General features: G+C 53.6%; 10 protein-coding genes across 10 annotated transcripts; 5 read left to right on the plus strand and 5 right to left on the minus strand.

The window, feature by feature from the left end:
* Nucleotides 1-94: 94 nt before the first annotated feature.
* On the minus strand, nucleotides 95-1,457 carry NUU61_004963 (small subunit rRNA maturation protein TSR4; the record flags this gene model as incomplete). The annotated part of the gene is made up of 3 exons (XM_056655545.1): nucleotides 95-981; nucleotides 1,050-1,272; nucleotides 1,335-1,457. The coding sequence occupies 3 exons, from the start codon at nucleotides 1,455-1,457 to the stop codon at nucleotides 95-97; spliced, it is 1,233 nt and encodes a 410-aa protein (XP_056511158.1).
* A 342-nt stretch (nucleotides 1,458-1,799) lies between these two features.
* Nucleotides 1,800-3,520, plus strand: NUU61_004964 (putative prenylcysteine lyase; the record flags this gene model as incomplete). The annotated part of the gene is made up of 2 exons (XM_056655546.1): nucleotides 1,800-1,941; nucleotides 2,001-3,520. 2 exons carry the CDS (start codon nucleotides 1,800-1,802, stop codon nucleotides 3,518-3,520), a joined length of 1,662 nt encoding a protein of 553 aa, XP_056511159.1.
* Nucleotides 3,521-3,695: 175 nt separating this feature from the next.
* On the minus strand, nucleotides 3,696-6,340 carry grc3 (uncharacterized protein; the record flags this gene model as incomplete). Its single annotated transcript, XM_056655547.1, has 4 exons — nucleotides 3,696-5,300; nucleotides 5,360-5,671; nucleotides 5,721-6,244; nucleotides 6,301-6,340. The coding sequence occupies 4 exons, from the start codon at nucleotides 6,338-6,340 to the stop codon at nucleotides 3,696-3,698; spliced, it is 2,481 nt and encodes an 826-aa protein (XP_056511160.1).
* A 305-nt stretch (nucleotides 6,341-6,645) lies between these two features.
* Nucleotides 6,646-7,685, plus strand: NUU61_004966 (DNA-directed RNA polymerase I subunit RPA34; the record flags this gene model as incomplete). The annotated part of the gene is made up of 2 exons (XM_056655548.1): nucleotides 6,646-6,863; nucleotides 6,935-7,685. 2 exons carry the CDS (start codon nucleotides 6,646-6,648, stop codon nucleotides 7,683-7,685), a joined length of 969 nt encoding a protein of 322 aa, XP_056511161.1.
* A 530-nt stretch (nucleotides 7,686-8,215) lies between these two features.
* atg26 (uncharacterized protein) lies at nucleotides 8,216-12,461 on the minus strand (the record flags this gene model as incomplete). The annotated part of the gene is made up of 3 exons (XM_056655549.1): nucleotides 8,216-8,482; nucleotides 8,550-11,126; nucleotides 11,178-12,461. 3 exons carry the CDS (start codon nucleotides 12,459-12,461, stop codon nucleotides 8,216-8,218), a joined length of 4,128 nt encoding a protein of 1,375 aa, XP_056511162.1.
* Nucleotides 12,462-15,001: 2,540 nt separating this feature from the next.
* NUU61_004968 (uncharacterized protein) lies at nucleotides 15,002-15,379 on the plus strand (the record flags this gene model as incomplete). The annotated part of the gene is made up of 1 exon (XM_056655550.1): nucleotides 15,002-15,379. The coding sequence occupies one exon, from the start codon at nucleotides 15,002-15,004 to the stop codon at nucleotides 15,377-15,379; it is 378 nt and encodes a 125-aa protein (XP_056511163.1).
* Nucleotides 15,380-15,951: 572 nt separating this feature from the next.
* On the plus strand, nucleotides 15,952-16,179 carry NUU61_004969 (uncharacterized protein; the record flags this gene model as incomplete). Its single annotated transcript, XM_056655551.1, has 1 exon — nucleotides 15,952-16,179. The coding sequence occupies one exon, from the start codon at nucleotides 15,952-15,954 to the stop codon at nucleotides 16,177-16,179; it is 228 nt and encodes a 75-aa protein (XP_056511164.1).
* A 286-nt stretch (nucleotides 16,180-16,465) lies between these two features.
* On the minus strand, nucleotides 16,466-17,426 carry NUU61_004970 (tubulin-binding prefolding complex subunit PAC10; the record flags this gene model as incomplete). Its single annotated transcript, XM_056655552.1, has 4 exons — nucleotides 16,466-16,579; nucleotides 16,683-16,916; nucleotides 17,026-17,266; nucleotides 17,404-17,426. The coding sequence occupies 4 exons, from the start codon at nucleotides 17,424-17,426 to the stop codon at nucleotides 16,466-16,468; spliced, it is 612 nt and encodes a 203-aa protein (XP_056511165.1).
* A 214-nt stretch (nucleotides 17,427-17,640) lies between these two features.
* On the plus strand, nucleotides 17,641-18,605 carry NUU61_004971 (TMEM199/VMA12 family protein; the record flags this gene model as incomplete). The annotated part of the gene is made up of 2 exons (XM_056655553.1): nucleotides 17,641-17,904; nucleotides 17,991-18,605. The coding sequence occupies 2 exons, from the start codon at nucleotides 17,641-17,643 to the stop codon at nucleotides 18,603-18,605; spliced, it is 879 nt and encodes a 292-aa protein (XP_056511166.1).
* Nucleotides 18,606-18,919: 314 nt separating this feature from the next.
* On the minus strand, nucleotides 18,920-20,501 carry NUU61_004972 (allantoinase alX; the record flags this gene model as incomplete). Its single annotated transcript, XM_056655554.1, has 2 exons — nucleotides 18,920-19,945; nucleotides 20,004-20,501. The coding sequence occupies 2 exons, from the start codon at nucleotides 20,499-20,501 to the stop codon at nucleotides 18,920-18,922; spliced, it is 1,524 nt and encodes a 507-aa protein (XP_056511167.1).
* Between the last annotated feature and the right edge of the window lie 1,694 nt (nucleotides 20,502-22,195).

Genomic DNA, 22,195 nt, shown 5'->3' on the forward strand with positions numbered 1-22,195 from the left:
GAACCACGACCATCTCTACACCTTTTTGTCCAAGAACTGTCTAGCTACAAGATCAATGCATATCTATGAAGAAACCCCAAACAAGACACAGCATCTACCGCGTCTCTTCCCACTGCACACCTGCCCATTCCTCACGCCAGCCCGTCTGCCCCAGCTCCTGCGGCGCACAGTCGCGGGCACAAACGCCCAAGATAATCGTGCCCCATTCCATACCAGCATCATCCTTGCCAAGACCGACGCCCTCGCGACCATCCTCAAGGACACTGATAGCATGCGGCGCAAGCTGCATTTCAAAGACACGCTCGCTGCCACAGTACTCGCAGCGCGGGATACTGCCCGCAGAAGCTGTAATTGTGACATGAGCACCGCCAGCAGCATGGTCCACATGCAGACGCTTGCCGACAACATCGGTATGAGAGTACAGGAGCGGAGCACCCCGGAACTCGTACCGCAGGACTTGCTCCGGGTTGTGGGCGAGGCGCGTGGAGAACTTCATAAAGGCCTTGTCTAGCTCAGACTCGAAGGTGTCTTTGAGTTCGGCGCCACTGCCGCTCTCGTCCATGGGCTCCATTTGCACGTTCTCGGGGACTGTGGGTGTCGATGGCCGTGACAGGGTCTCATATTCGGCGTCGAGGTAGAAATGCTGGTACGGGGTCGGGAACTCGGACTGCGCTGGCCACGGCGTTGGCGCGGAGTCCACGGACTCGGGGGCGGGCTTGGTGCCGCGGGTGTTTGTTGGTGGTTGTGCCGAGGACGGCGGGGACGACACGCGAACTTTGTCGGCAAAGGTTTCGGCGAGCGCGTTGGCTGATGTGGTTGTGGAGGGCTGCTGAGTGGAGGGTGTGGCCGGTGCAGGTGTCGCGAATGGGTTGTTTGCAGTCGAGCTGGTGCTCGATGAGGAGAACGGGTTCGGGTTCGAGGATACATTGCTTGTCAAGGATGTGGCTCCGAACAGGCTGGCGCCTAGGTCCTGCTTGGGGGCTGTGGTGCGCTTGATTGAGGTTGTTCCGCGGCTGCTTCGTTTTTCTCGGCTTGCTTCTGCTGCGAACCGCTTTCCACGTTGACCTTGCGGGTTGCACGATACGCCCGCACACTGCCGGGCTTGCGGTTGCAGGGCTTGCGCGGGCATCCGAAGAGGTACAGCCGTCGTTCGTCGGCGGGGAAGTGTTCAGGAAGGTCACCGTGCAGTTCTAGGAGGAGGAGCATTGGGCTGTTGCAGACTTTGCAGTTGGCGAAGTCGCCGGGGGGAGGACTTGCGTCGTCGAGCCATTTCTAGTAGCCATTGTCAGCATCACTGCTTTACTCTTTCTCGAGTACTGTATTGTAGAACCTACCGGCCAGCCTCCCAGATGGCTGATTGTGTCTTCGATAACTTCTTCGGCGGCATAGCCCAAGAGAACTCCGGTCTCGGTGAAATCCCCGTCTTCTATACTGGAGTCACTGTCGTAGGGGTCCATGACGGGCACTCGTTCCTCGCAGAACAAGTGTAATTGAGATTTGTTGCGCAACAGTCAAGAGCGACGAGCCCCTCCGTTCGAACAAAAAAATGGCGATAAGCGATACGGTAACACACTAGCCAGAAATGGATGTAGTGGTAATATATATGGTATTAGAGATGTAATGTGACCTGGCATGTGACATGGCATCATCACCGCTGCCTCTTCACTTGTTCTCGTATCTGGCGTGCTCTGCCGATATTTTGTATTTTCTCTCAATATTCCGTGGCTTATGCTACTATATTCGGCGGCTAAACTACCTAGCAACACCTGGATTTGGCTGATACCGGCCTAGTCCCAACAATGTCGGTGTTTATATCAAGAAGCCCGCTCTGGCTTTTGTACTCGATAGCGACATTGCTTCTCGTTTCGATTGCCGATGGGATAGAGCAGCACCCATTGCAATCGGCTACAGATGTTGCTCCTAAACGTGTGGCAGTGATAGGTACGAACCAAAGAAGACAGTTCAAATACAAGCCATGGGTAAGCTAATCTATAATGTAGGAGCCGGCGCCGGAGGCTCGTTTACAGCATACCAGCTGCGCAAGCACGCAGATGAGTCCGGCATTCCAGTCAATATCACTGTATACGAGCGGGCTTCATATATTGGGGGTCGCTCGACCACCGTGAATGCATTCGACGACCCAGCCCTCCCCGTTGAGCTAGGCGCTTCCATCTTTGTCCAGGTCAACGTCAACCTGGTTAACGCCTCGCGCGACCTCGGCCTTACAGTCCGTGCAGCAGATCACACGCGACCCAAGGAAGCCGCCGAGAGCATTGGGATCTGGGATGGATCCCAGTTCGTATTCTCATTGAAAAACACCTATAACTGGTGGAACATCGCTCGGCTCTTCTGGCGGTATGGGCTGGCGCCTCTGCGCACCCAGAACCTGGTGAAGAGCGTCGTAGGGCGGTTTCTACGGCTTTATAACGCGCCTTTTTTCCCCTTCCGTTCGCTGTCTGAGGCGGCCGCTGCGGCGGATCTGCTGAATACTACCGCATCCTCGGGTGATGATTTTCTCCAGGGTAACCAGATCTCGTCGTTGTTCGCTAGGGAAATAATCCAAGCGAGTACCAGAGTCAACTATGGACAGAATTTACCGCTGATCCATGGTCTGGAGTCGATGGTGTGTATGGCCACGGATGGGGCTGTCTCCATAGAGGGCGGCAACTGGCAGATCTTTGATGGCGCTCTCCGAGCCTCGAGGGCAGATATCAGACTAAACACCAGCGTCACAGCGATCCAGCGTAATGAGGACGGCACTGTGCGCATCACAACGGAACCCAGTAGGAAGATCAACTTCGCACAGCCATCGGAGCAAGCCGTCTTCGACGAAGTGGTTGTTGCCGGTCCTCTGCAGTACTCGGACATCTCTATCTCCCCTCCACTTCCGCAAACGCCAGATGAGATCCCATATGTCAAGCTGCACGTCACGCTCCTCGCTTCTCCACACCGAATATCATCACGATTCTTCGGTCTAAACGACTCTAATGCCCACGTCCCTGAAACCATCCTAACAACACTCCCGGAGGGTCTGGATCTGGGCTCAAACCCAGCAGGCGTGGGCCCTGCCCGTTTCTGGAGCATCAGCACCCTCCGCACCGTGAGCCGACCCGTCACCAAAGACAACGAGGAACAAGGGCAGCAGCAATACGTGTACAAGATCTTCTCTCCCGAACGGCCATCGGCCGAGTTCATTGCCCAGATTCTCGGGCTGGACTCCTACGATGGTACGATAAACCCTAATGCCACTATCGGGGATCTTCCTAAGAGCGACGTCACCTGGTTCCACGAGAAGATTTGGAACCCTTATCCTCTGTTGTATCCGCGGGTGACGTTCGAAGACACCGTCTTGGCTCCGGGTATTTGGTATACCAGTGGGATCGAAAGCTTTATCTCGACTATGGAGACTAGTGCGCTGATGGGCCGTAATGTGGCGACGCTTATGTTCCAGGCGTGGCAGAAGGAAGGCGAGCAGATGCATGCTGGCTCTTCGTCCAATTGGGGAAAGACCGAGCTTTGATTGGATTTTTTTTTATGATATTTCCTGCCTGTTAAAAGCACGTTTGGGATAGATCCCAGGCAGTGCTTTGCGTTGGGTTGGTCTTGATGGTTGGGGGATCTCGGTCAATATTCTATTTTGATTATAAAGAAACCATGCATGGATATATTCAGTCGAGCATTGATAGTATCGGAAGCTAACAATCCGTCTCGCTCTCGCTGCCGGGGTAGGCCTTCTTCCTGAGCTTCCACAGCGACTTCTCGCGCCGCGCCGCAGCCTCACGCTGTCGACGACTGTTGTCTTCGACGACCGTCATCCACGGCACGCTACTCGCCCGCCGGACTCTCTCCCGCAGGAGTGCAAGAGTCTGGTTGTGCTGTTCAAGATCGCCGCCTTTCTTTTCGCTACCCGCATCTCCGCCCTTCCTCGTCTGGGTTACAGACTGCTGATAGCGCCTCTCCGCAGCGCGGGCGGCGTGATATTCTTCACTGATGGCCCAGTTCGGGTTATCCAACTGGCCGCGGACCAGCACGATACCATAACCGCTCTTGAGAGACTCGCTCAGCTGCGAATGGGGAATAGGCGTGGAGAGTTCAAGCTGGTGCGAGCTGGGGTTCACTGAGCGAATGAGAGCTAGACCAAGACAGTGGGATGCTTTGGGGTCCAGTGGCGTGCAGCTCCCGGATCCGATGAAGAGGTAGGGCAGATCTTCGTGTGGTGTCCGGGTAACGCTGTCGGCAATAGACATGGTGCTAGATCCAGCTATTGCTCGCTCATCCAAGTTCATGTCAACGTCCACGCCTGAGACAGGCTCATTTTCTTCGTCATCGCCTCCGGAGGCCCCATTTGATACTGCGCCTGCAATCACATGAGGTGACTCTACAGCGACTACTCCAACAATAGCCCCCTCGAGAACTTCTCGTAGGAGGTCGAGATTGATCTGGGAACCCATCACCATGATCCCCAAAATGCCCTGTCGCGCACCGGCATAGTCCACCGTAATTGGTCTTGAAAGAGACAGAGGCGTCTCCAGCCAGAGAGGGGTGCTGAGACCTGTCGGACGCGACATGTGGAAATACGACTGTATTTGCATCGAACGCAATTGAGCACTCGACCGGCTCACAAAATCGGTGGGCTGTGACGGCAGGATTGTCATGGTGACTCCAGCTTCATGGGCTGCGAGGCCTAGCGGTTCCACGACCTCTGCAGGGCCCTTCTCGCTCATATAAACCACATCGGATAGACCGAGGCATTTCACCAGCCACGTAGCCACCTCTAACCCCTGCCCGAAGATCCAGCCTGGATAATTGACAATCAACGGGCACTGAGGATACCTCGCCAGCAGCGCGCGATATTGGTCCATTAGGTCCATAGTGGCTAGGGCATAGTGATCAGGGTCTTCCTTTGGCGAGGTCGCACCAATATGGTGGGCTCGCACCATTTCGCCATCGGGCGAATCATCCAGGGATGGATGCGTGAATGGTGGCCCGAAAAAGGGAGAGCGTAGATGGGCCAGGTATACCTGGCCCATAGGAGCAAACTCTGGTTGCCCTGGATCCAGGTCCAGGAAAGCGACGCCGTCGGCGTTAGTGTACCCATTTTCCGTCTCGGGAGCCGGACTGAGAACATGGTTGAGCAGATAGCGACTGAACGTAGATTTCCCAGAGGCTTTGGGGCCGCAGACCAGAGCTCGAAGTCGTCCTTGCCGCATTGATAGGGCTTTCATCGAGGAACTCCATTTCTTGTCGAGATGGAGCGGCCGAAGGTGTCTCTTCAAGGTGTCATCTGCCGATGTATAGAGCTGCCAAAATAGTCAGCTTTGGATTTCGAGTTTCCGCCCAAAAGAGTATGATTCCATACCACCGAGAACGTCCGCCGAGAGTTCTTGAGAGCCCCCTTCAGAGAGATTTTATCGGCAGCGGTGTTTCCACCATTCCAAACCTTCTGATACAACAGGTTGAGGTCTCGAAGACGTGAAATACCACTGCTGCAGGACTTCAACTCGATTTCTGCCTCGCCATCCACACCAGAGACGCATTTGATAACCGGCAGAGAGTGGGTCGATGGCGCATACACCCTAAACAACCGGGACGATGGGTGCAATTTGGCTCCCATCAAACTAACAAGGCCCTTTTTGACCCAGAGATCGTATTGGCCCAGCACCGCGAGGTTCTGAAGCTAGTTAGCGTGGCTCTCGAGACTAGAAGCGGCAATTGCATACCGTCTTTTCTTTGATGCGGATGCAAAGAGTACTATCATCACTGTAGACAATATTACTCTTGCTCAGCCGGATTTTAGACAGAGGAAAGTTCTGAAGCTCTATCGCTGGCTCCGCGGGTGATTCATAGCCATCCGCATCTCCAGCAATTGATGCGACATCATCCTCGTTCATCTCACCCACGCCTTCAGCAGTGTACACTTCCGACTCTTCGTCCTCGGGGTTTTCGCAGATATCCTGTACTCGAGATTGCGTCTCAGGTTTACTGGACCGTGCGGTTCTCGTTTGTCGCTTCGTCGCTGTCCCCGCCAGCAATGGCTCATTATTTTGCTTCTTTGCTGCCGGGGTTTGCGGGACACGGCGGCCTTCGCCGTTCGTTTCGGCCGTCTCGTATCCCTCTAGAGACCGTCGCGGCTTTTTCGACGGCGGTTCGCCGGCCGGCTCAACTGCCGGAGCATTTTTCGGCGCGGTCACCGTCTGCGCTTGTTGTTGCCGAGCTTTGCGCGCCGCGACAGCGCTGACAGGGGCTGGAGATAATGGTAAGAATCACACAAAGAATAAGTGTCGAAGACATTGAGCATACCAGCAGCTTGCTTTTCAGCCTTTCGCTTCATCATTCCCATTGAGGTCTCATGGAAGCTCGGGTTGATGCGATAAGAAAAAAGTTGGCTGTTGGTCCGTGCTCCCGCGGAGCAAAAAAAAAAAAGATCGGCTCTTCCTCCAACACCCCAGCACAGCACCTCGCCCTTCTATTTTATCTTGCGCAGTCCCTCTCTGCGAAGATAGTCTGCAACAATTGTGCCGAAGAAATAGTCAAGATCCTCCGGCCCATTTAGACCCGCGCAGTGTGGGTGTAACCGAACCCTCGGCATCACTGTGAAGAAGCACCCGTTGAATCGCCAGTGAGAGAGACTGGCCTTACACAATCATGGCCCCGACACCTCCCTTGGAGAGCGACAGCAGCTCCGGCCGGTCGGCCTCGCCGGAACCCGCGACCAAGCAGAAACAGCTGGCGAAGGCAAAATCGAAAGCGCAGGTCGAAAGTGACGATGGAACTAGCTCAGGGTCGGACAGTGGATCGGACAGCTCTAGCGACGGGGAATCAAGCGAGGAGACCAGCTTAAAGGAAAATCCGCCAGCTAAAAAGTAAGAGTGTGCCACTCCGTCCTTACGTCGGCCCCGCGACGAAATACTAACGTCGTGCGCCTCGTTTACAGAGTCTCGATCCCCGGCCCACAACCATATAAGCCACCGTCGGGCTTCAAGTCCGCAAAGAAACAGCCCGCGCCATCCTCGGGCTCTTCTTCTCTTATTTCCAATCTCCGCGGCAAGCAAGTCTTCCACATCACGGCCCCGTCTTTCCTCCCGTTGTCAAAGGTCAAAGAGGTGTCGATGGCCAAGATCATGCAAGGCCAGCCGATCCTCACACACGAAGGAGTGAGCTACGGAATCCCGGCAGAGACGCTCACCGAGGGCGAAACCCAAGAAAAAGCGTTGCTCGTGTATGACGAGTCTACACAGACATATCGCAGCGCGGCCGACCATATCCCTAGTTATCATGTCCAGGAGCTGATTGGGTTCCCGGGGACATCTGAAAACGTGGACGCCGCAGTAGCAGCCCTCCGCGACGAGGTCAAGCCACACAGAGCTCAGCCAAAGAACTTGAAGATGCGCTTCCGGCCTGTCGGAAGTCTACCCGATGCACCGGAGACGATCGGTTCCAGCTCAGAATCTGAAACCGAGGAGCCCTCGTTCAAGGTCCCCAAGGGAGATCGCGAGGAGCGAAAGCGAAAATATCACCACACCGAGGGGGACGCTGCTCAGGGGACTGCGCTGCCCCGGAAGAAGTCGAAGAAGCACTCGTCACAGGAGAATGAAGATGCACCAGACGAGAAGACACACAAAAAGTCCAAAAAGTCCCACAAGGACCCTGAAGAAAAGAAGCGGAAAAAGTCCGCAAAGGCATGAGTTGGCGTTTGGATTTTTTCTTTTTTTTCTTTTCTTATATTATCACCTCTACGACATTCGGAATACATGCCATGTACATTGTGCCATCATCGGTGTCCTTGGAGCTTTTGCCCCCAGTAAATAAACCTCAATTCCCGTCAACACTAGGCTTTGGGGTGTTGATCCATCGTGGGATTCCAATGACCAAGACAAGTAAATCTTGACTAATGTACGATTATCTCCTACTAGACCACAAAGCACGCGATCTGGTGAGGTAGAAAAGGTGATTGGGTTACCTTTGCATATCAAAGGCAGGTATCTCCTCGAAAGACACATTGAAGTATTTAAGACTCAACAAAGCCCATGGGGCAATTCATTCGTGCAATCATAAGAAGAGAAAACACTAGAAACTCAAAAGAATGCAAAAAGTCGTGATTCATGAATCCCTCGCAGTCAGGTATAGAACGAAAAGCAGACAAATTAAGCACGAAAGCCAAAACCAAAAAAGACAATTATTCTATGAGAGAGCGTTGGCCCACAGAGGCACTGGATCATGAGAACATGTTCATGGCGAGCTGGTCAGCATCAGAGGCAGCTCGATCGCGCATCCGTTTCGAGATGTCGATGTCCGTCTCGTCACCTATAAAGGTCCATTCCTCGATATCGTCTAGATCTTCGTCACCCTCATCCGGCGAGACCTTGGCCGAAGGGGTCGGCGAGAACGGCGTGGACGAGGCGATTGAGCGTTGTCGGGCAAGCGTCTTGGCGTATTCGAGGTCGCGGTAAAGAGCTTGGATTGCGGTAGCCACGCCGTCTTCCTATTAAGGAGAATTGATATATCAGTACAAATGAACATATTCCATGGGAGAGGTCCGGATCACTCACATTCCGGATCTGCACACCCAGGTTGCGGGCCTTGATGATCATCCGCTCGCTGTGCGTGGCCTCCCAGAGTGCGCGCGAGAACACACTGACATTCAGTTTCTTCATGCAGATGCCCACGCCCAAATCCTCGACCCGGCCACCGAAGAAAAACTGGTCACCAAAGAATGGCTTGACAATAGTGGGCACACCGGCACGCAAGCTGGCACCGGTGGTTCCCGCCCCACCATGATGGGCGGCAGCGTCAATTTGGGAGAACAGCCAATCGTGGGGTGCGGCTTGAATCTGGTAGATCTCTGGTGGCAGAGGGATTTCAGACTTGGTACTGGCAGGGTCACCGAGCCTGTCGGACCATCCCTTTGAGAGGATGCAGCGCACGTCGGCTTTCCGGACAGATTCAATGACGGTCCGCGTGAGGGCTGACGGGTCCGAAACCACGATTGATCCAAACCCAATATACACAATCTTTTTGCCATCTTTTCGGGCTCGTTCAATGAAGTCTGACAGCTCAGCCGGTGGGGTCCAATCCGAACCCTCGCTCAAAAACCAGTAGCCGGTGATGCGGATCCAATCCGGGTAGTCGAGAGGAGGGGGCACCACGGAGGGCGAGTAATTATATAAGAATGGGACCTTGTTCTGTTGCATTTTGTCCAAAGCAGTAGCCTTCAATCCCAGCTCGTTGTTGCGCCATCGGTTGACCTGTCCGGCAATCGCTTTCCAAAAAACGTTGTCGAACATGACGTACGTGATATAGTTGTACGCCCCGCCCATTCGATGTTCTGGGACTGCAAATGCATGCGGATATGCCCGCGTCCTCGTCCAGGGCATGGTGAAGCCGCGGAAGTAAGGAATCCGAAGCGCCTCCGCAATATGGATGCCGGCCATAGCACTGGGCGATTCGATGAGCAGATCACTGTCCTGACAACTGGTCCATGCCGAGGATAAAAGTTCATCAATCCAACCTCTGAACTTCAATGATGCTTCTTTCAAGAAGGAAAAGGTAAACATGCCATTCTCAACGCAAATACGCATCAGCTCTGCAGGGTCTCCTTCCACAGGTGCAAAGTCGATCCCATGCTTTCGGATCCACGGCTCAAATTCGGCGTGCGTGGCAATCTTTGGTTTGTGGCCCTCCGCAAGTAGCCCCTTGCACAGAGCAATATACGGCTGTACATCGCCCCGGGAGCCGATGGTCAGACAAGCAATCCTCAAAGGTTCAGCAGGTTTGAAGTTGATGATCGAAGCACGAGGATCATCAAAAAACGGATGAATCTCGGAAGAGTCCTCGTTGAGCGTTGGGCGAGAATCATACTCTTCGGGCTGGTCCATTCTAGCTTCTTGCAGCATGCGATGCTCGGCCTTGGCCGCCTCGACTTCCTCTCGCTCCTCTTCCGCCAACAATCCAGATCCCACCAAAAACTTGACCGATTCAAGGTTCTGATGCAACGTCACAGCACAGTCGTCCCGGGAATCCGACGTATTGAACTCGAAGAAAAGCTCTTCATGGCCGCGGATGATCACCACAAGTCCATGGTAGCCAAACCGAAAGCCTTTCTCCTTCTCAACATTCTCCATATCTTTCAGCGGAAGAATCATCTTGGTGCGCGTGCCAGGAATGAGACTGCGAAAACAGAGCTTCCTTTGGCTGATGTAAATCTTGCCGTAGAGGGGCAACACGCGGTGTAAATAGGCGTAATATGTCGCTTGCAGCCTCTCCCTTGACGGAAGGGCGAAATGGGCGCGGAAGCGATCACCATAATTAAAGCCGCCTTCCTTGTCCTCGGGATCCACGTTTTGGCCTTCAGCCAACACGCCCTCGGCCTCCCCGTAGTGCTTCTGACCCCCAGTCCACATGCCAGACACCTTCTCTATATAACCCATTGATTCGGTTGCCAACAAGCTGCTCATCTGTTTTGATCGACTTCTCAGGTAGTCTGCAAATCCTGCAGCGCGCTGGAGGGGATATGATCCTGCCTTGACAAGTTCATTCAGCGAGGCAGCCGAATGGAACTTCGACGGGTCCGGCGTTATCTGGTCAGACTGACCGGAAGCAAAGCATATGTTCTCTGCGTTCCCATCCATGCCACCTACAGCCATATCCAACTGGCTCGGACCAGCAGAAGTATCCAGTCGCGCGGATGCAGAACGGGCTGTATCATCAGAGCGTCGACGGCTGACCTGCCCTTCGTCGGATGAATGTCTACGCCAGGTGTGTATCGTAGGAGACTGAAAGACATCACTTCGGTTCAGTATTTGACTTGCGGATTCAGTCGTGTCTGTCATGGAATGCACAACGGGCGAAGACTCGGTTCCTTGCTCCTCAAATGAATCGGATGAACCTTGATGCCCATTGCCAACACCTGCGCCCGGCCTGCGAGGCAGATGTTCCTCCCTCTTCCCGAAGGGTAGTCCACTGCTGACCGTCAGTCTCGTTCGATCAGTCTGGTCTGGCTTAGCTTGAACTTGCGAATCGCGCTGGTCCGATGTCTCTTTTGACACATTCTTTGAATATGTAGTATTCACCAAGTCTTTCAGATAGTCGAAGGCGTCTTTTCCCGAATTGAAAAATGAAAAGAAATACTGTGGCATCCGTCAGCAAAAGCCCCATGACTCTGGGAGTGTAAACGTTACCTCATCAACAGCAAAGGTTTCGCCACTATCGACAACTCGAATCTTAAATGTCTCGGCGAAGTCGACCATGGGGCTCTCCTCCAAGTCAATGACGTTTTTAATGGGGAAAGACACCTTGACGCTGTCGCCTTCGTTGTGTGTCCGGAAGATGACTTTCTGAAGAGCCTTCACCCATTCCTTGGCGCTTGTGGCACTTTCCGCTCGAAAGAAGTAAGTCCGTTGGTCGGTGGTGACTTGGAAATCCTTGGCTTCGCCTTTGCCTTTCGGGTCCGCGAGCGTTGCGGAGATGCCGTATCGAAGATCGACGTGGCCGCTAGGAAAGTACAGATTGGAAGAGTCTGCATAATACGAAAGGACATCGCCTTTCAACGCAAACCAATAGCGAGTATATTTAGGGTTTTGGCGACCGCGCTTGGAGAGGTAGCCCGACTTGATCGCTATATTCGACTTCTTTGGAAGGTAGGCGTAGAAGCAGATATGCCCTTCGGTCACGTACATATAGCCCTGGAGGAGCATGCTCTGCAGTAATGAGCAAGCGTACTCGACCAAGACCTTCTCAGGTGTCTCGAACCCGAACATCTCCATCAGCCGTGTGGAGAGCGCGGATGCTGAAGATTGTGGCCGGTCTTCGATCGGTTCCTGAGATTTAGACGGCGATCGCTCCGGGGCAGATATATCGAAGTGGGTCTGTGCCTCCACCATGCGACTCAGGACAGGAGCTGCCCGCGGCGTCGCGCTGCGGGTGCGCCTTAGAGGGGGAATCGCGAGAGTCGACTCGCTCTGTGCGGAAGGGTCATCAGTTCTGTTCTGGGAGCTCGGTCGGGATGGTTTCCGCAGAATTTTATTGTCTGATATCGTCCTTCGGTGGTGACGGCCTCTGTCTTCGGTATCACCCTGCGGTTTCGTTGCTGATTTCTCGCTCGGTTGTGGTCGATCGGATGATGGGGAACGGGTCGGAGATGATACTGCTGCTGAGGAAGGCTCTTTCCGCGGATGGGCCTCAGTCTCTCCATCACTATCACTCGATTCATCAAATCGGGCCCGGAAATCCGACTTGGAGCCGACGGCGGCAATCATGGAGAAGAGGGACTGCTGCATGTAGTGCACATTGCCATCCCGAGAGCCCATACCCCGTGGGGGTGCGGTGAAATCCATCTGAGAATCGTCCCCATCCTTGAAGCGATCTGGCACCCGATCTGAGAAACGGTGGGCTGAAGTGGCTTTCATGCTGGAGCTCAGCCTCCGGTCCCCTCGGCGTTTGGAATCATCTCGCAACGGTCTCATCCTTGGAGAAAATATAATCAATGAACTGTTGTAGGTCCAGGATGCCGATGAGCAAGTTGCTGAGATGTGGGGGGATAAACCGGTCGCGAAGTTAAATGGCTCGAGCCAGGTGACAGCTCGGAGCTGGTAGGACTATGACGACCCGGAAGGGCCACTCTGGAATGTCGTTAAGACAGATGAACACTGCACTACAAATGACCAGGTCATGTCAATATGCAGACTATCAGAAGACCACCGGGGATGATAGCCCACGGACGGTTGTGCTCTTGCAGAGTCTAGGCCGATAAGGCGTTGGAGCTTGGACGCCGGGTTTATCGATAGATCTACCAGGCAGTTGTCACATCACACCGCCATCCATGCACTTTATGGATAGATCAAAGGGAGCAAAGACAAGGCAAAGGGGGCAAAAGACAACACACTTAAGAATGAAACAACTCACAGCACGCGCGATACCAAAGTGAGGCACATGTGATGCGCCATCAGGTGATGCCATTACCTAATCCTTCCAAGGTACCTGGGGCTACCCACCCCCCATGCTGCATATCTCGGGGACTGTAAGTACCAGAATGTACCGTGGGGGTACTGATGGTGCCCATAGAATATCAAGCATCAGGGTTCCCATGACTGACTGGTAGGTTGTGCTACCCAGGATGACTTGGAAATCTTCATCTGGTCGACTTGATTGCGGCTCTGCAGGAACCGCGAGACACAAGATCGGCAATGCTCCGCATTGATCGACTGCATCCGACACTACTTTGAAGAATTCGAATCTTAGGCTCTTACCACACCGACTGTTCTGTTGAAAATTTGTGATTCAACCACATATACTGGTTTGGGGAGATATCTAGACAGTGGGGAAACAATCAAGGAAAAAATATTTTGATGAGAAGCAGAGTGTAGGCAACAGATAGCTTCTCTTCTCTCCTCCAGACAATTTGATTCTCTCTTCTGCGCTCTTTTCTCCCAGCAGTTCTGCTTTCTCCAGCTTCCCCTAGTGCTCTCTGAGAGAAGCCAAGTAATACTGAGACGTCATTGCATCTGACCAGCTTCCACAACTGGCCCGCATCGAGATCATATTGAAGATTGACCACACCCAACCCCTAGAAATGGACGCCCATGCCTACGCCATTTGAATACCACCATTGTCCGTTGGATGGTCCATGGTATGGTCAAACTAAGGATGCGGAAGAATAGCACAATCGATGAGCATGAAGGCGTGCTTATCCACGGAAATCCTCAACCTTGGCTGGTGCCATCCTCTACACACAAAGATATTCTTGCGACGGCTCATCATGACATGGCGATGCATCTTGAAGGTGTAATTGGGGTAGGTTGCTCCTGATGTTGGATGATCTGTTGTTTTGCTGAGATATGATTATTCAATTGATTCTAGCCCTAGCTAGGGGCTACTAACGAAATTGCTTTACTGGGTATTGACCATGTTTGCAGCAACGGATATAAGCTCTAGAGCCGCTTGAACCAGTCGGGCCCTTATGGGTATAGAAAGATAGATTGGAAGTTAAAGAGTATGCCACCCTCTCTGATAATGTTTGTTGAAAACATCAAGCCACAACGAGGCATTCAAGGCGACAACAAGAAGTGAAAAGAAAAGAAGAAAAAAAGCCGAGTTGACCAGCACTACCCTCATCCACATTCCGCCTGAGCCAAGAATCACTAAGATGTTTTGTCTTTCTTAGAAGCCCTCGAAGCTAGAGCCTGCACCATCGCAACATCACCGCAGCCGCAATAACTGGCATGACACTGACCTATCTTGCATGAAACAAAACACAGTATAGCCCTGAGACCCCAATGAGAATTCCCGGCTCGCAAGGTTTGACTGGTTCCTTCGGATTCTATGCCTCGGCCGGTCAGCGTTTTAATGTCAGCCACAGTGGTAGCCACGATGCCCTTGTTTTTCAAGTGATTGCTCACTGCTAGGGACACCGGATGACGACTGTCGCCAATCAAGCCTAGGAGAAGAGGCATTGCAGTATCGGTATCCACAAGCCAGTGCTCAGCGACCACACTCATCCTGCCCTGAGTAAGGGTATCCGTCTTATCAAAGACCACATGAGATGTCCTATGAGCAACTTCAAGGGCATTGGCGGACTTGAATATAAAGAGTCATGTACCCGACATGATGCACATGCTTGCTTCCAGCTGCGAGGGCAGGATCCTCACAGGGTAGAGCGAGTCTTGCAGATTGGCTCCAATGCTTCTCCAGAAGATCTCGAGCGCCAATTACCTCCGGATCCAAAATGACCCGAACAGTATCTTGATTTATTAGAGACATGTCAAGGACTCCTTCAGCCCAAGTTCGATTCACGAGCGCAGAAGCATCCCCAGAAACGACGATGTCAAGGATAGATCCGCTTGTGATCTTTTCACACTTGAATTCGATGGTACGCTCCAGGTGTTTCATGACATGGTCAACGATGGTCAAGTTGAGATCAACGTCCAGCTCGGCCCGTGATAAGATCAAGTTCGTCTTCAACCCCCGAACACCTGTCAGAGATCATGCCAGAAATAGATAGAACAACATGCTCCAAGCCGTAGGCTTGATTCTCCAGGTCGCACCCTTCCGCAGCAAACCTTGCTTCTTCCCCGTAAATGGAGCCGGCTTCCTGGAGCAACAACCGCCTCCAGTTTCGGCGATTGTAGACCAAGATGGATTCTCAGAGGTACAGGAGGCCTTGTTGGACGAGTCAATAGAGACAACCCCTGTGGGTCTGCAGCAGGAGCTACTGAGGCAATCCTTCCCAGTAGTGCCCTTTGCGTTAGAAGGGCTGCTAGGTCTCGGAGACCGCACTCTTTTCCGTGCAGGCGACTTCCTCGTAGAGATTCCGCTGGCGCAGCAAGAGTCAACAGATGCACGCGAGAGAGACATCTGCGATGGCCTTCGAGAACACTTTCTTTGATCCCCTGAGTTGCGATTCCGGGGTTCACAGCAGATTCCTTCCCAAGCGCAAGAAGAGCACGACAAATAAACCCAAGGGCCTGTAGCTTGGCACTATACTCCTCCCGAATAGAGCGCCGATGGCTATCGCATGCATGGCCTCTCGACCCTGTCGTGTCTGGGGAGATTGACGAAGAGCAGCAACTGGAAGCATCTGGGTTTCGGATATCAGAAAACGCGAATAATTAAGTCGTAGCCGAGCCACTTACTCTTTGTAGTCTTGTCGATACAGGCTGGCCTTGATGCCGCTGCACATTCACGGAGAGCCAGACGGTCGAGACAAGACTCATCGCAGCAGGGTGAAGGCTTGCCTCGACAGCAGTCAGTGACGGCAGGATCGTTGTTGGTTGCAACAGGGGGCTCTGACCGCTGAGAATTGCAGCAGGTACCTATCGAAGAAAAGACATTGTTGAAGCTTTCAGCACCAGCAAAGTTGTCGTCGCAGCACTTGTCTTCGCAGGGGTATTTAGTGGGCCCAGTTTCTGCGATACAAACATAGGACTCAGTATCACCGCTGCGGCAGCAATCCCCAAAATGTGGTTCTCTCTCGTGGGCTTTGGTGGGGATGTTTGTTTCCTGGATGTGGACGGCACCCAGGGCATCATCCAGCCTCGAGAAACTGACGCTTGCCACGTCAACCTGCTCCGCCATTCCAAGTTGGACAGTCCCTCGCTGACCTGGGGCGCTGTTTCTGCACAGCAAGTACACGCCAAAGGGACAAGGGCAGCTCAACTTTGTGGGAGGCGCGTCTCCCGCGAATGACAAGAGATGAGTACGTTGTCACGAACAGTCACGTGGGATACATACAGTCTTGAAATGCTCGCTTGGTGACAATATTCGAGGAATTGATTTGCGGTGGGCCGAGATACTAACGGCACAGGCAATGGCGGGGACGCGAGCTGGTATGTAGGGCTTTCTATATCACCCATGCCCGCGTGTCCGTAGGGAGAACGATATAGCCGGTTGATGCTCGAACAGACTGAAGGGGTAATCACTTTCTATTTTGCTTCATGAAATCGAATCGTAAATCTCATCCACGCCCATCCCCTTAGCCTCCCGACCCCTTCTTGTCCTCATCGTCGTCACCTTTCCCCTCGGCCTTTTCTTTTCGTCTCTGCACAACATCCCAGTTATACACCCGTGCCGTAGCGACCTCCAGTGTCTATAATGATAAAAAGTTGTCAGCAACGGTCCGGCATTCCTTATGAGCCCTTGGAAATAATCCACAAAGGGTGATTTGAAATGGAAATAAAGCAAGGATATACCGTAATCTGCTCGCGCAAGAATTCCAAGTCTTCCTCGCAGTTTTTCAAGCTCGACTGGGCCGCGCTCAACTTGTCATCGAGCATCGTCTCCGCCTCGGTCAGCGGGTATGCCAGCATGACATTGGCGCCGAGCCAGAGGTACACCTCCTCGGTGTCAGCGGGGGAGATAGACGCCCGGGCGTAGAGGGTATCATTAAGCTCGAAGTTTGTTTCGAGCTCGGAGTCTGGGTTGGACTGGAGAGAACACACGAGTTGAGTTAGCATTGATGTGTTGTGATCGTAGCGATGGTGACAATAATAGGACGAAAGGCGATATAGTCGGCAATGACGACAGAATGCGTACCCCCTTGCGTAATTTCAAGAATCGAACCATCTCCAACGTCTTCTCAATATCGGGGATCTTCTCGCGCAGTCCTTGGCCGCGGCGCTGGGTGTTAACCTCCATGAACTGGTACTTGGAGATCATCTCCTGGAAGGAGCGCAGCGTCGGTTCGACCTCGGCGCGGGACGACACATAGTCCTTGACATCGTCGATGAAGGGGGCAACGGGGATCCCGCGCGGGTTGGTTTGTGTCGTTACTGTGCTGGTGGAGGGGTTAGTTGAGAAGAAACACGGTGGGGGGGGGTTGAAGAGATCGATGAAAAAAGAGGAATTGGGAAGACAAGCAGATCAACAGAAAATAGCCGAAGGAATCAATGCCTTCCAGCAAGAGTAACGTACCTCTTGGAATTTGAGTCGGCCATGGCTGCGCAGGACGAGGGAGAGAGAGTCGAAAGAAAAGATGACGATGTGGGGAGAGGACGCTGGGAGAGTGGACCCCCCGGTCACCTCCGACCACCGTCAACGAAGGTGTGCATTCCTAGACATTCCTCACTACCAGGAGAGACTGGAAGTTGGGATGGATATGATGCGACGGGAAGCGTAACGATATTTCCACCCATTTCAATTACATTTGCAATGGTCCTCCTCGTCACCACCGACGGCATCCTCGCCGCCCTTGAGGCTGTCCCGGCCTCGCGCCGTGATGAGCTCGAGCTCCCGGCGTCGCTGGAGCTGCATGGACCGATCACCCATGAATCCCTGTTGCGACTCTCAAGGCACCTCCAAAACAACACAGAATACACCGACACAAACCTCACACCCGGCAGTCCTACCGTCCTAGCCTCCCTCCTCCGCGGCACGACAGTGTATGTGCCGCCGCCGCCCAAGAAACCCGAACCGGTACGTGAATGCGATTTTTCCACTACTTCTATAACCTCTATCGCTGGAAGCCCCAGTTATCCCCAATACTGATAGACATCCACCAGAGCCCCGAATATCTCGCTTCCAAAGCGCGTCTCCTCGCCCTATCCGAACAAGCCGCCTACCAGCGCCTCCTCAACCCAACCTACACGCCGACCCCAGACCACGCCGACCCCCACACGTTCTCATCTACAGAAGGAGAAATTGTCAGCGAAGAAACACTGACCCCATCGCTGGTGCTGAACATCTTTCTGTCGGTAATCATCACCGGGTTCAGCGTGTACTGGGCGCTGACGACATTCGCAACGCCCGGGATCATCGCCGAAACGTTCGCCGCGTGGACGGGGCTGCAGACAGAAGAGTCGCGGGCTCGTGCCTCGGCCGGGCAGCAGGGACAGGGTGCGTCGGAGGCGGTGCGCGTGCTGTTGTCGCTGTTTGCAGCGCTGGCCGTCGCTATTGCTGAGGCGTTCTTGTATGGCGCGTACTTGGGGAAAGTGGAGAAGGCCCGAGTGAAGGAACGGAAGATTCAGGAGCGGAAGACAGTTGTTGGGACAGTTGAGTCTGAGGGGCAGGTGGAGCTTGCGGATCAGAAAGAAGAAATTTGGGGGAAGGGGGTTAATGGGGGGATGCGAAGGCGGGTGAGGGAGAAGTGGGAGAAGTCTATTACGGAAGATTCTTGATATGATGGAGAAGATCTATTTCAATATACAGTCTTTGGCCAGGAAAGCGAAAGAAGCTGGAAATGACTGTAAAATATAAAATATGCTTTTCATATTCTATAGCTAAACTACAACACGCTGTCATTAATCTAACGGGTATGGATGCTGTGCGGGTTCATCATTAGTGCTCGTCAATCGGGGCTCGTGGCCTCACGTCACGGGCTGAAAGAAGATGTTGAAGAAAGGGAGTGGCCGGCTGCCATGGTCAACTTGTCCCAAGACGGAGACAAAGGAAAAAGGAGGAAGGAAAAAAGAAGAGGAAGAGGAATGGGGTATCAAACCCGTTTCTCGAGGAGCAATTTGCCGGCGGGGTTTTTATCGGCGAAGCCCTGGTCACGGTTGTAGATGCGTTCACCGCGCAGCCAGGTCTCACGGACCATGCCGCGCAGAGTGCGGCCCTGGTAGGGGGAACACTTGTTGCGGAAGAGCATGGTGCTAGGCTCGACGACCCACTCGGCGGTGTCGTCGAAGACGCAGATGTCGGCATCGAAGCCCACGACCAAGTCGCCCTTGTGCGACTGCAGGCCGACCTGGGCGGCGGTGTTGGCACAGCAGAGACGAACGACGTCTTGCAGTGCCGTCTTGGTGTTCTGGTCGTCCGGCGCAGGCGTCAGGCCCTTGCGGCGGCTGAGTTCGGTCCAAAGGATGGGCAACCCTAAGCCGACGGAAGAAATGCCGCCCCATGCGGAGAAGAAGTTGCCGCTTTCTTCCTCACCCTCCCCGCCGCTGCAGTGGCCTGGCACGTGGGACGGGAGCTGCTTGAGGTCTGGGGTGCAGGGGGAGTGGTCCGATACAACGGTCTTGATGACGCCGTTGCCGGTGTGTTTCTCCAGCTCCTCCCACAACCCATCTTGGTTCAGCTGGGACCGGATGGGCGGACAGCACTTGTGACGAGTGTCGCCGTCACGCACCTCCTCGGCCGCCAGCGACAGGTAGTGGAAGCAGGTCTCGGCGGTGACCTTGACTCCATGTGCACGCGCCTCCCGCAGCAGGGGAATGGCCTCCATGGCGGAGAGGTGGACAATATGCAGGGGAAGGTTGGGGGCCAAATGGGCCATGGACAGGATCCGTTCGATGGCACAGGTCTCAAACGACGAGGGCCTCGACGCCAGGAAGGTCGAGTACGCCTCAAGAGGGCCAGTGGGTGCGGCTGGGGGGTCAGACTTTTGGATCTCATCTCCCACCGAGGCGGTGATCGGGGGCACCATCTCAGCATGGAACATGAGTGTGGTGGGCTCATCTGCCAGTTCAGCCATAGCCTTTTGGATATCGTCAGAGCTAACAGCAGGGAACTCCTCCACCTGTAAAGCTCGGTGTTAGTATGATGAGAGAATGAGCACAAATGATGTGATCACTTACGCCACTGTCAATTAAGAACCCTTTGAAGCCTCGGACACCTTCGTGGACGAGGTTCTTGAGTTCGTGGGCATTGCCGGGAATGATACCGCCATAGAAGCCGACATCTACCCAGCACTTGCCCTGGGCAGCCTGGACTTTTTCTTTCAGTCCTGCTACCGTGGTGGTGGGTGGAATGGCATTGAGGGGCATGTCGATCACGGTGGTAACGCCACCGAAGGCAGCGGCCTGGGTGCCGGTGTAAAAGCCTTCCCATTCGGTACGGCCGGGCTCATTCAGGTGAACGTGAGCATCGACCAAGCCGGGCAGCAGGACGTGGGGCGAGTAGTCGGTATAGGGTGTGCCGGTGGGGAATTCCGATGCGGGAATCACCGAGTCGAAGACGGCAGTGATCTTGCCCGTAGTCCGAGAGATCACCACCGTAGCAGAGGTCAAACGGCCGGAGATGACGGCTCGTGATGAAGCCACCACGGCAATCGCGGGGATGTTAGCTGTGGCCATGGTAGCTACTCTGGGGGGCTTGCTCTTCTTTGTTTGCAAGCCTCTTCTTCCGGATCTCCCAGTAGACTTGGGATAACTCAATCAGACCAGACGGCAACAGCGGGTTGTGAAAATGGGGAGTGAAGTGCTGAAGGGAAAAAAAAAGTGGAAGAATATAAGGGAATATAGCAGATAAGGCAACCAATAGATTGGATCAATGGAGATAAGAGAGGGGCAAAAAAGGGCTTATCTGGTGGAGTGAAAAAAAAGAAAAGGGCAAAGATAAGGGCTGGGACTGGGGGGGATATAAATAAACAGCCACCCGGGGAAAATTTTTTGGGGGGATGGACCACCAGCGGAGAAAGAAAACGGGACCAGACAACTGAGGGTATACCCACTGTCCCACTCAATACCCGCGCCGAGAGAGGAGGCATGTCCTTGCGGTCACAGTTTTCACGCCTCGGAGTTGCGATTACTCGATGATTGGCAAATGGGTGGCTAAGCAGTCGGCAGAGAGCCAGTCACAGGCGTGCAGATGCGAGTTCTCATGACCACGAGCGAATACCTTCACCCTTGCCCTATCGGGGACAACTGAGCGGGGGCGTCTCTCTGATCAGCCTCTCCGATTCCTTCTGCACGTTGCAGATTCCCAGTGACATGTGCCCTCCCAAGGCTACTTACTCCCAGGGCCTCTTGTCAAAGGCGTTGTCAAAATGGTAATTTTCTTGCGGGAATGAACCATGGTTCACGCGCAAATTCTGTCCAGAGGCCAAAAGGGAGCGGGCACAGCGCCAGGCGGGTAGCTGGTCGGACAAAGTGGGATCCAGGCCCATCGGGCACCTCCGATGCTGCGGGTTCTGCAGTGTCTCGGGCATCTCCCTGCGCTTATCAATTGGAGGGACTGTTTCTTTATCAGCACGTTTACTCGATCAAAACTGTCCATCCCCCCGAAATCTGCTTTTTTTTTTTACTCGATCGAAACGACGCCTTTTCGCCGGGGTTTTTTTTCCGACTTTGCCGGCAATCGCTTGTGGCCACGCCCCCTCGGCCCCTCGCATATTTTCTTTTCCCTGTGATCGGCGGATTCCGACATCGAAGGGGAGCATTTCATCGAGTAAGGACTGGTTTGATCGAGTAATATTGATCGAGTAAATCGAACTCGGGAGGATGAAGATGAGGGATGATGAGGGATGAAAGATGAACATTGAAAGTGACGAGGTGAAGGGTGCTTGCGGGGTCAGTCTGGTCTGGCAACACAAGCCCATCGTAGGTCTGATTGCGCCATCCCTGGACGATCAGCATCCCGCAGATGCTTAATGTGACGTTCTACGATGGCGAGTGTTTCTTGATGCTCACGCTTCATCTAGGAAGGGAGATCCCCCGTCTCATGTGGGAGACCCCAAAACAACGGACTCCCGCACTCTAGAGCGCAACCCAGCGATTGTTAACTACTCTACCTTGAAATTGACTGACATGGAACAGCAAATGGGATCATATCGTATTTACCACAAAAAAGAAGCTCGATGGGCCCTGCTATGAGACGCGAGGAGTTCTGCTTCCTGTTCAATCACATCCTTTGAAAGCCTGCCAAAGCTACCCGTCGCCTTGAAATACCCATGGAAACAAAAGTCAAATGAAATAAAACAACATATAAGTTAGAGAGGACTGTCCTTCCCTTCTGCATAAGAGAAGAAGCCAAGACAAAAATTGGACGG

This window comes from Penicillium alfredii (assembly GCF_028826965.1).
Source record: "Penicillium alfredii strain IBT 34128 chromosome Unknown utg000007l_segment0_segment0, whole genome shotgun sequence".
Taxonomy (NCBI): domain Eukaryota; kingdom Fungi; phylum Ascomycota; class Eurotiomycetes; order Eurotiales; family Aspergillaceae; genus Penicillium; species Penicillium alfredii.